This window comes from Balaenoptera ricei, chromosome 4, assembly GCF_028023285.1.
Source record: "Balaenoptera ricei isolate mBalRic1 chromosome 4, mBalRic1.hap2, whole genome shotgun sequence".
Taxonomy (NCBI): domain Eukaryota; kingdom Metazoa; phylum Chordata; class Mammalia; order Artiodactyla; family Balaenopteridae; genus Balaenoptera; species Balaenoptera ricei.
Window position 1 is genome coordinate 83,233,239 of NC_082642.1, and position 12,652 is coordinate 83,245,890.

General features: G+C 36.4%; 1 protein-coding gene across 3 annotated transcripts in view; it reads left to right on the top strand.

The window, feature by feature from the left end:
* TP63 (tumor protein p63) overlaps window positions 1-12,652 on the top strand; it is a 220,496-nt gene that overhangs the window by 77,928 nt on the left and 129,916 nt on the right. For all 3 annotated transcript variants that reach the window (XM_059922077.1, XM_059922078.1, XM_059922076.1), the window contains exons 2-3: window positions 7,205-7,333; window positions 8,095-8,227. In XM_059922077.1, the coding sequence (XP_059778060.1) occupies window positions 7,205-7,333; window positions 8,095-8,227 (262 nt within the window). The remainder of the gene's footprint in view (window positions 1-7,204; window positions 7,334-8,094; window positions 8,228-12,652) is intronic.

The following is a 12,652-nucleotide window of genomic DNA, read 5'->3' on the forward strand; positions in this document are numbered from 1 at the left end:
ATCCACTCTTTTTTAGATTCTTTTGCCATATAGGTCATTACAGAGTATTGAGTAGAGTTTCCTGTGCTATACAGTAGGTTCTTATTAGTTATCTATTTTATGTATAGTAGTGTGTATATGTCAATCCCAATCTCCCAATTTATCCCTCCTCCCCCTTTCCCCATGTTCAGAGTTTTTAACAACATTTATCTGAGAACTGGGGACATTCCCAGAGTATCCGAGTACTCTAGTCCCCATGACGGGCAACAGAGACCTCAGCTGTCTTTTCTTACACTACATTTGTCAGCTACTCCTGGCAAGACGGAAAATCTGCAGAAAGGCCAGATATTCTATAATATCACTCACAGATTAGTACTAATTTTCCCACACCATTTCTTGCTTATTTTGAGTGCCAAGGATAATTATTGTGATGAAACAAAATTAGTAGGCTATTTTGTTCTTTTATAGAAAAGAAAAATTCTAACTGTGGGAAAAAACTTCATATTGTGAATGAAAATTAGAAGTCATATATGTAATTTATTTAAAAATGAGCTTTGAAGTTATACAATCCTAAATTTAAATTCCAGCTCTATCACTAGCTGAGTGACCTTGAACAACTTCCTTATCCTCTCTGAGCCTAAAGATGGTCATATGTAAACTGGAAAAGCAGGGCCTATGAAGTGAAATCCTGGCACAACCAATGGTAGTTCTTTCCTGCCAATCACCAAGCAAGTAGAGCACAAGCCAAAATGAATGACCTATTCTGGCTTTCCTATCCTTAGGAAGGCTGTAGTCCAGTGGGAAATGAGGAGTTGGAGCACAAAAGGTAAAAATTAGACAAACATTGAAGGTGTTTTATTTCCAACACTAAACTGAAAAACGTTCAAAAAAGTAACGTCTCATTCATTCCCTACATTAATAGATACTCAATATATATATTGTTGAATCATTTGCACATAAACCTTTACTTGAGATACAGTATTAAAGAAGAGCAGCAACACATTTTTACAGAAAATTTTATTATTTTTTAAAAATCTGAGCAATTTCACTACATTATTTTTTTAAATGTATTTCAGGAACAGAGATAATGGTAAAATAATTAGGAAGTGATCAGTTTTGAGTAATTATTATCTTTGTTTTCCTAAATTATTTAAGTTTAATATTTTATAATAAATTATAATAATAATTGTGTTTAACAACTAGCTAGGAAAATTCCAGAAAATTTAGCAGTCTGCTTTCATTAGCCAATACTCCAGCACAACAGTGGATCCTAGGGTAAGTTCTTCAGGTCTAGACCTCAGTTTCCTTATGAAATAAGGGAGCAAGACTAGACAGACTCTAAGATCACAGCCAACATTGACATTCTGTGAGGTCCTCGAAGATTTAAACTCATGTGTGACCCCATCTTCCCAACTGTGAGAGCAGTTGGTGAGGCGGCCCCTCCAGATCTGTTCTCATGGAGATTTCTGGTGCCAGATTCTCTCTCTAGCAGAACAACTGACACCCAGTCAAGGGGGCCTTTGAGTCAGGAAATCTAGGAACAGCCCATGTTCTTCTCATCTGCATCACTACTAACTGCTGTTTTATTTTGTTAAGTGAATTAGGGGATGTTTGTCTAGAATCAAGTATATTTCCTAGTTTTATAACTTTAAGTTTGGATGATCTAAAGGGAACTAAGGAGGCTTTAAATATTCAGAAAATTAATGGGAACTGCTGCAAGAGGCTGAGTTGGGTAATTCATGATGAGAATTAACATCTGATGCATAAATTTATTCTCACTGGACTGTGAATAAAGACCGATGTTGAGTATAATATAGCAGAATGAACTGATTTCAGATGTCAGCTTTTCCATATATTATATAAATACATATATGATGTATTTATTATATATATATATGTATTTTCATATATATATGAAAAACTGCGCTGGATGGTCTTTGAGATCTATTCATTCTAAAATCCATCTATAACACTAAGGTTGTTTTGAACTTTGAAATTTTAGAGATTTGGAGACTTTTCAGGAGAGCTGAAAGAACCTAAATGTTAGACAGACTCCAGTGATGACTTTTAGGGAAGAACAGGAAAAGTGAGAGGGAATACAGGCTGTTATCAGATACCCCTTGGTGTTTTCAGGTCATTTCTACAGAGTAGGACATTTCTTTCTTTTCTTTTCTTTTCTTTTCTTTTCTTTTCTTTTCTTTTCTTTTCTTTCTCCCTCCTCCCTCCCTCCCTCCCTCCCTCCCTTCCTTCCTCTTTCTTTTCCAGGAAAAACAAGCTTAAAAGAAAAAAAAAAAAAAAGACTTAAGGCTTGCTGTCTTTGGGTGTGACTTTTTTTTTTTTTAACATCTTTATTGGAGTATAATTGCTTTACAATGGTGTGTTAGTTTCTGCTTTATAACAAAGTGAATCAACTATACATATACATATATCCCCATATCTCCTTCCTCTTGCGTCTCCCTCCCACCCTCCCTATCCCACCCCTCTAGGTGGTCACAAAGCACCTAGCTGATTTCCCTGTGCTATGCAGCTGGTTTAATAAAACCACTTGAACAGAGTGATTGTTCTATGAGTGAATTGATACTGAGATTCACCCAAAGGCAAAATGTTGGAAGATAGGTAGGACTTAACCTCATTCTTCCTGTCCTATGACACCAACTGATCACTTTCCTTCCTTTCTCTCAAAAATGTTTTACATATTTATTCAGAAATGGAAATCAATAATGGGTTTGCAAAGAAGAGACCTTGAAGATCCTCAAGCCTACACCACTGATTTTTTCTTTTTAACAGAACGCTTTCTTCAAATGAAATCTTGCTCAGAGCCCTAATACACGTAAGACAGGCAAAAGACAAACTTCATGGTGTTAAGGAGAGAGGAGATCTACCAGTATGGCCATTTCTTTACGTCTGGTGAATACACCGAGGCACCTAGGGTTTCATGAAACACAATTTGATAACCACCAATCTATCCCACAGCCCACCCCTATCTTTTGTTATAAAGCCCTCTTGATTCTTGAGGCCCTGGGGGAGGAAGTTGCCCAGGTTAATGTAGCAAGCCTGAGACAAAGGTGATCTAGGAGAAACTGAGAGGTGATGAGGGCATTGTTTTGGTCCAAGGACTCAGATACAGGATGAAAGGTTTGAACTGGATTGAAATGAGGGATAATTCTGGTTTAATGTAATTACTTCTGTGTGACACTTTTGCAAGTTTAGCAGACTTTTCAAATACACTATTTAATTAGCTCAATTCAGTAAGTATTACCTGGATACAAATTATATAGTATTTGACCTAATAGAACCAATGTATTGATTGTGTAAATGTGAAAATGTATAATACATTTTCTATAAGTAAACCTTTCAAGTAAGGCTTTCAACCACCCTATGAAGGAAGCATAGTTGAAAAAAGTAAGGTACAAATACGTTAAATAACTTGGGAATGGCCTCATAGAATGCCAACGGTTACCTGAGATTTGAATCCAAGTCTGTCTCCCTCCAAAACCCATGTTCCTTCCACTCTAACCTCAAGGAACTATCAAACTGCAAGAAATACAAAGATGGGAGATACAGGCTTAGCCCTGAATTACTTAAAATCCTCTATAGTAATTGTTACACAAGCAAAAAGCTAGCGTTGACTAGATCCAACAAGAGGCCAAGAAAATTTAAAGAAAAAAGATTATATTTCAAATAAGCAACCAGGAAATACATTGTGGGCAGGAGAGCACTGAGGATTGGGTAGGCATTTGAAAGGCAGTGGAGCAGAGATGATGATCCTTATGTCACATTCAAGGAAACTGAAGCTCACGGAGCTGAGGGGCATTTCCAAGGTGTTGGAGCTGGTTAGTGGTGACATCAGAGATACAGGGAAGGTCTTTTAGAAGTCAAAGAGAAACTAGAGGGAAAATATGAAACAAAGGAATAGCAGAGTAAGCACAAAAAGAAACCAGAACTTCCATGTAGAAATAGTGAAAGAAGTAGAAATACTAAGTGACTATGGAGCCCACAGTATTTTTCTCTCTTTTGCTTTAGAGGAAAGTGACAGTGTCTAACTTCCATCTAAGATCCTTCTTTCTTTTTGAATCAGCCCCATACTGTCTGTTACTTAAGATCTAGGTTATGTTAACTGTCAATCTCTTAGAAACTACACCTATGTTTCTGCCAACTTTAAGAAAAAATTCTCCTTTTTTGTATTGAATGTCACATACTGAACATCACTATTACTGAGAATCTACATCATGTTGCTGAGTTCACCTTCTAGTGCTCACCTGGCTGTCAGGCTACAAGTCATAGTGTTAAGGTCTTTGGATATTAGGGACATGCTTATGGGTCCATGTACATGACAATCCATGTGACAGTTTGTTTACTTTTTGGAGTTTGAATAATTCATATATTTGTTCACCTCCATTTTTGTCACTGGTTAGGAATTGTTTTTACTTTTATTCTCCCCACTTCCTTCTCCTATTTTATTTGAAGAAAAATTTTAATGTAAATCAAACATATTCAAAAGTGCCATCTATGGGAGAAATCTTCTTAACTGTCAGTCAGTATTAGATCTATTAAATTTTATTTCCTTTCTACTCACTAGTTGGGAGTGTATAAACCATGTCTGGATTCCAACTCCAAAAAAGAAATGAAGAAAATTAATTTACCCTTTCAAGTTAAAGATATTGGATTTTCAGATGCTCTTCTAATTATAGACAGATTTTCTAGATGTGCCCATCAGGGACTTCATAAACTCTGATAGCCCACTCTTGTTTCCAACTCCACAAGGTTAACTTTCTCACTCCTCATTGCACCTGCTCTGCAAAGGTCATTGTATTCACTCTCATGGATTTATTTTCACCCTATGATGAGGATTTCTGTTTCTAAATATCTAGCCCATTCCTCTCCCCAGAGTTTAAAGTTTATTCAACTGCCTGCTTCACTTCTTGTATATCCCATCGGTTCTTCAAACTTAACATGCTAAGATGGATCTCATTGTCTCTCCTTTCTTTCCAAGCTGGATCTTCCAACTGTGTTTACTGATTTAGTTAGTGGAATCATCAACCACTCAGTCCAAGAAAGCTGGAAACTTGAAGTCATCCTTGACTCTACTCTTCCTTCTTCTTCTGTCAGTAACATAAACAATATCTGACTTAACCTTTTCACTAATAATTAAAATTTTCTCCATCTTTTCCATCCCCACTTCTATCATCCTATTGTCTTACCTGGACTTGTGCAACAATCTCCTAAATAACTTTGCCCATAAACCAATAAGCTATAAATCCTTCCTCTATACAACTTCTGGATTTATCAATGAAAGACATATTGTTTCAATCTAATGCTTCAAATCTTTTAATACTGTAAGGATGGATACGCTAACCTACATATGTGATAAAAAATTATATAGAAATCACTCACACATAGACACACACATAGTAAAGTACAGTAAACCTGGGAATTTCTGAAAAATATCAGTAGGTTATATCAATGTTAATATTCTGGTTCTGATATTATATGATAGTTTTGCAAGATGTTACTTCCAATTGGGGAAAACTGAATAACTGGGGCATGGATAATCTCTACATTTTTTTATTACAACTGCATGTGAAGCTACAATTATTTCAAAATAGAAAGTTCGTTTAAAATATCTTACAAAAAAATTCTTCAATACTCACTAGGAGTATTGAAATATTTAAGCTTTTTAAAAAACATATCACATAAGTTTCTACTTCCCTCTCCAGCTTTATCTCCTGGCATTCTCTGCCCCAAATTTTTACACTGTGCTAACAATGCCATAGACTGCTCACTCTGCACCATTAGTCCTTATCTGGCCTGACTGATTTCTTCTCATTATTTAGGGCTCTTTCCTTGATCCATCAGATGAGATGATATATTTCATCATTGTGCTTTTATAATATTATGCACACTTTTAATACATTTATTAGAGATTTGTTTTCCTGCTTTACCTTCTCTACCAGGACCTTCTAGAGGGTGACATAGTCTAATTCACTTTTTATCTCCAGTGCCCATTATCTTCCTGGCAAATAATAGATGTTCTCTATACATCTGACTTTAGTAAATGAATGTGCATCTCCATATAGCTTGAAAATCATCAACAATAAATCCAATGCTATTATCTTCTATTATGTAACTAGACCAGATCATTCATTTGCAAATTTAAGGTGATTGACTATCCTAGTACACTATTTATTTAACTCTTTATAATACTAGCAGTAACGATTAAAAGCTTAGCTAATTTCATCCTGGAGTAAAATTAGTCTACTGATAATCACAATGAATCACATACTAAGATGAGATATGCAGATAAAATGCAGATTTGGAGAAGACATCACCTGAGAAAGCTGATGTTTTCCTTCACATGTATAGGGAGCAAGGTTAATTTTTTTATTTTAAATAAAGGCAAACTTGAGGACCCTACAACAAAATGAAACAAACAGAAATACCTTTCATTTGCAATCTATTCAGATGTTCGCTTATCCCTTGGTCTGACATGGAATTCTATACTCCGGTTAAAAACCACCCCCACACACATTAAGATGTGTAACAGGTGATTTTTTAAAAAAAATCTGGATCTAGAGGTTTGAGTTTATTGTCCCTGGGCCTGATGCTAAGATGGTAGTCATGAAGGGGGTGATTATGCTGAGGGTGAAATTTTTTTTATCTTGTTTTTTTGTTATTATTCACACTTTAACATTAATATTGTTAATAGTGATAACAACACCATTATCTACACAACCCTTTTACAGTTTACAAACTAAGTTTATATACATTATATCTCTTCTGTATCTGAGGGTGAAATTTAAATTTTCTGAACTCATTTTCATTTTCTGATTTTACTTTTTACCTGCTGGAGGCTGAATGGGCAGATAATCAGTTGAGACATTTATGAAATGGATTTAATAATAGGTCAGACTCGCTGTCAGACTTAATGAGGGAATGTTTATTTTCTTTTTGAAATCGGCAGAAAGTAGAGGTGCAGAGTGTAACAACATTATTATTTAAGAATGAAGAGCTTTGATAGAAGACTTGATTGCCTGATTTTATGGCAAAATGGGATCCTTGCCACTGCCTAAAGAAACACCAGTTGTGTAACTTGTAAAATTTGCTGTGTATCCCTGAATGATTTTGAAGATTCACTTGATTTTTTTGATTGACTATGCTTTAATTTTAATATCCAGTATCATAAGTACAGAAACTATAATCCTAGTTTCATTTTTGTCCTTTTAAGGTTCGTAGAAACCCCAGCCCATTTCTCTTGGAAAGAAAGTTATTACCGATCCACTATGTCCCAGAGCACACAGACAAGCGAATTCCTCAGTCCAGAGGTTTTCCAGCACATCTGGGATTTTCTGGAACAGTAAGTATCAGATAAGCAAAAAACTGTTGAACTATTATAAACAAGTAATTGTGGATGGTCAAAGTATTGCTTACTAGGGCATGTTTCTAGAATCAATAAAAACCAGTTAATGTTGTTGGGAAAAAATTATTCTCTGCAATAGTATCTCTGTGTTCAAAATTCAGTGGAGATTTATTCAATTTCCAGCACCAAAAGATCATTATTGTTCTAAGGTGGTATAATTTTGGAGGATCAGAAGCCTCTCCTACCTAACCCAAAATAACTTCCCCAATGACTCTCTGATACTCAAATTTGTTCCTTTGGTTTAAAGACTCATTTACCGTTACGTTGCAAATACCCTCTGAGAAAGTAAAACACTAAATTTTGTTGGTCTGTATGCCTTGCTAGGAAAAGATCTCCTTCTTAAGATCAGGTTTGGATATGTGAGTAAATTAAGGGAAAGATGAAACAATATCAGAGCATTGGGGACCCAGAAGTTTAGGGTATATCCCTGATACTTTCCTTCTATTCTGTGTTCCACCTAGCAGTTCTTTGATGAGGGCAAGGATCATGACTCCCATTTTACAAATAGGGCTTAGATTTGGAATGCCAGAGATTTCACATCTGGTAATTGGTTGAGCCAGGATTCAATCCTAGGCTTTTTGACTCCAATCAACAAGCCTTGCCAACTTTAAAGCAAATAGAGCTCATTGTTACCGACTGAATGAGTGTGTTTTAGTCCCTTTCCACACTTAACACACTTTTGTTTTCCTTTACGGTAGGCCCATCTGTTCAGTTCAGCCCATTGACTTGAACTTTGTGGATGAACCATCAGAAAATGGTGCAACAAACAAGATCGAGATTAGCATGGACTGTATTCGCATGCAAGACTCAGACCTCAGTGACCCCATGTGGGTGAGTGGCATGGGCTTCCCCTTTAAATCTGTGGGCCATGCTATCCACACCTCTATTATACCCGTCTCTTTCATGGCACATGAAAAGGCAGGTGGCTGTGAATGGGCAAGGCCATTGGAAAGCTAGTCAATGTGGTGAGCAGAAAAATAATTAGGATCTGTGGGATCTGGGTCTGCCTCAACTTTTCATGATGCATACGTTTCCACTGGTATGGGGAAGGGGGTTGGAGATAATTCCTTGCATTCTTTATCTAAATTGCTCCCCATGTCTATCCCAACTTAGAGCAGATGGTGCCAGCCCAATGTTTTACAGCTGGTGGAGACAGTCAGAACCAAAGCCAAGATCTGAATTGTATACAAAGTACTTTCCACTATGGCAAACTGCCTCTCTCATAGAATTATCCTTCTTTAATGACGGAGGATGAGGTAAATTCTACGCAAACACACAGATTCAAGTAATAGAGTAAGAGGAAAGAAGCTAACTAATACATAAAATAGGCTCTTTTTTTTGGCTTTACCACTGAGTCCCTCATGACCTTAGACCTCAGTTTTTCCCCTATAAAGTGGCAAAATCTTACATGCACACACCTCCCAGGCAGCTAAGGAGTGTACGGGTTAAGGATAGTAAAACATTTTTCTGAGGCGTTTAGATGAAATTTCTTGTATTTGTGCAGCCCATCATGCTAACTGGTGGGTTTTCTTTTCTTTTTTTTTAATCATTCATGCACCACACAAGCCCTATTGCGTTTTCTATAAAAAACAAATAAAAATTTGTAGAAAAATGGAAACGAAAGGAGCTAGAAGAAGGGTGGGGTGTCATAGAGTGTCTGCTGATGTGATTAAAGAGAGCACTTTATAAAGTGCCATGACTTTCTTTTTTGGGGGGAGGGGGTGGTTACCAAATTACTTTATTTGAAAGATAGTACAGATGAAAGATGTTTTGGTATGCCTTGCCTCTCTGGTCTGATGTAAGATTTTCCTGGAATTCTCACTATATACCCTTTAATATAGATTGTACTTTTTAATACTGGGAGAAGGGGAAGTGGGGGAAGAGGACAGGAAACAACCAAAAATAGAAAATTGTAACTTTTCAAATACACTGATATTTTGTCACCAAATTGATAAGTGAAAAATACATTTCTTCATTGGCCCCTTCCATCTTAATATGGATACTAGTCTCAATTATCCTTGAGCTAGTAGAAGGAAGCTGACAGATAAATCCAAGGGACAGGTAATTCAAGGCCTTGGAATGTGTGATAATTAAATATAAATATTTATAAATATATAAATTCTGATTTGACAGTGACTTAGAAATTAGGATGTCCCCAATTCATTTAATACTATCACCTCTTAAGCTAACAGGTTTGCCTAGGCTGCTGCTACCTATCTTTTTATAGTCTCTCCAGGCAGGGATTTTCTGTTTCTCATAAAAGCAAACCAAGTTATTTAGTTTAAAATGCAGAATCAAGCCTTTTTATTTACAGTTCCTATTATTATTATCTTTTCACATACTGAAACATGTGGTTTCTTAATGTTCCATGTTGTTTCTTCTTTGTTTTATTAGACATTTTCTCCTTGAGAACATCCCTTTTTTTTTTTCTCCTGTCTAGCCAATCCCTATCCATCCCTGAACACCATGCTTGCCTTACCTTCTCTAGAAAAAGATTCCATATCATTGTTCTCTACCAGTCTAAATTAGAGACTATTCCTCTGAAGAAACCTAGGTATATTTTTAATCATATTACTTATGACACAATATTATAGTTGTTTCTTTCTCTATCTCTAAAGGGGACAGGAACCATATTTTGTCATGCCCAGTATTTGTTACCATGTTTGGCCCATAGTAGGACCTCAGGAATTTTTTAAAATTAAGTAATTTATTTATTTATTTTGGCTGCACTGGGTCTTCGTTGCAGCTTGCGGGCTCTTCGTTGTGGCTCACAGGCTTTTCTAGTTGTGGCGCACGGGCTCTAGAACACGCGGGCTCAGTAGTTGTGGCGCGCAGGCTTAGTTGTGGTATGCGGCATCTTAGCTCCCTGACCAGGGATTGAACCCGGACCCCCTGTATTGGGAGTGCAGAGTCTTAACCACTGCACCACCAGGGAAGTCCAGGAATTTGAAGTCATAAGAAATGAGACTTGGGAGTTATCTAAAAAGTCAAAATGTTCTCTTTAAAATAGTCCTATTCAAAATAATTTTTTTTTCAACAGTGGAAATGTCCTATATTCCTACGTTCAACACATTAGCCACTAGCCACATGGCTCCCTTGGACATCTGAAATGTGGCTAGTGCAAATGAGGGACTTAACTGTAACTTTAGTTAATTTAAATTTAAATTGTTTCATGCAGCTAGTTGGTAGTGTATTGGGTAGCACAGCTCTAGAATATCACCAATCAGGGGACCATCCTCTGCTTCAACATTCACAGCAGCAAAACTTCCTGTCCTTTCCTCCTCGTGTATTCCTTCCCTTTTGATTATAGTGGGTCAGTATAAAACGTGTTATGCTTTTTCTTTACCTCCATTGTTTCCCCAGTTCTGCTTGAAAGTACCCTGATTTGCCATTTGAGTTCTAAAACTTCAGTCATTTAAAGTTCATTTTGGTGCTTTTACAAAATAGCTAAAGGAATCTTTGGAGAAAACCTAGTGGAGTATCTGAGAAAGTGTCAGCTAAGTTAAACAATGATCTTAGAAGAGGGTAAGAATGAAAGAGAGAAAGCCAAGAAAGTTCACAGATATAATTGTTCTTGTGATAAGTATCTTGTTTAGCTAAGAATGCACTGCCTTGTGTTTTTTTAGGTTATTATTATTTAAGAAATATTTAAGATGATTATTCATAGGTGTTCAAATTTTTTTCCTGAGCATCAGCTATGAATGTATACACTTGATGTTGATTCTTTTGGAATTGATTTTTACTTATGCTCATAAGAGCAGTGGCCTGATTGAAACTGAGAGTATTCAATTTGAAATTGATCTAAATTTTCCTCTTGGATGTCTGAATTACAAATTTTCGAAGCTACGGCTTTCTTAGGCTTCAATATCGGATGATGATTAACACATCTGATATTTTATTTAATCTTTCCCGGAACTTTGTGAGGTAACAATTATTATCCTTGTTTTATAAATTAATAAATAAAAAAAGGGGGTTAAAAAACTTTTCTAGGCTGACATATGTAGTCAGCAGCAGTGGCAGTATTTTGCCCACCTTACTGGGCACAATCTTTTTTCTTCTCAATCTTTCTCTAAGGTATTGTATTTGAGAGGAACTTGACCTCTATTTCTTCTTGAGTACCTCTTTTTCTATGAAATTGAGGTTCATCTGTGTGGGTAAACCTCCACTCCTCCATCATGAGATAGTCATACCTTAGAGAGTCACCACACCTTTCCCTCCTCTGGAGAGGCACAGGACACCACTGCTAACTAGGAATGATGGAACAGAGTTCTACCATCTCTTACTAGCAACTTAGAACTTGAAATTGTATGTCAGATTGAGGGTAACAAGAAATCAGGAAATAAGAGCAGGATAGAAATGTTTGCAAGGAGCAAGGGATTGAAGTGATTCAGGAAAAGCTGGAAAACAAAATGAAATGGGGTTTTGCCAGTAGGGGAAACAAAATACGTCACTTGGGAATAACTGCATTGAAAGGAGTGTACAAGTGGAGTGAGAGTGAACTTAAAAAATAAACTTGCCTGTCTGTGGCTGGTCTGGAGTTTCATCTCCATAGAACTGAGACATTGCTGTTAAAGTATAATTCTATATGAATCCTGGGTTTTCCCTTGTCTTAGGACCATTCCAACATCCTCATAGATGTCCATGTGAGGAGGCCAAATGGGTGAGACTAGATAACAATGATAGTCCTCAGCAACAGGAATGGCAAAATAGTGGTCTAGCTCAGGGTGTAATAAGTGGTGTTCTGGTTTGGAAAATAAGAACTAGGAACCTCTGAGATTCCTAGTCCTTCTAAACTGAGATCTGCTGCAACTGGTATGAGGTTCTTTTCTTCCATTACTTGGTAGCATATTTTCACTTTTCTGTGTATAGGTTAATAGCTAAATAGTTCCAAATCTCTGCACATAAATTACCTTCCTCTTGCATATAATAAAAAAAATTTGGGATCCCTGCCAAGCATTCTTTCACTATGCAAGAAATATGAATCTATGGACATGAAATGACTTGTCAGATTACTAAGGACAAAAATCTTAAAATTGAGAATGTCATCCCATTTTTATTGATTTTTGAAACAACCTTCACCTTAAGAACTAGTCATGAAGTGAAGTCCTAATGTTTTGCTCTGATTATGAACAAAGGGAATATGAATTGCAAAGAATGTGTGTGCCTCCATCATTAGGATGATTTTAGTGTCACTGAAGAATAAACTACATTGGATTAGCAAATGAAGGCGAACAAGATTTCTCAAAAAATGTTATA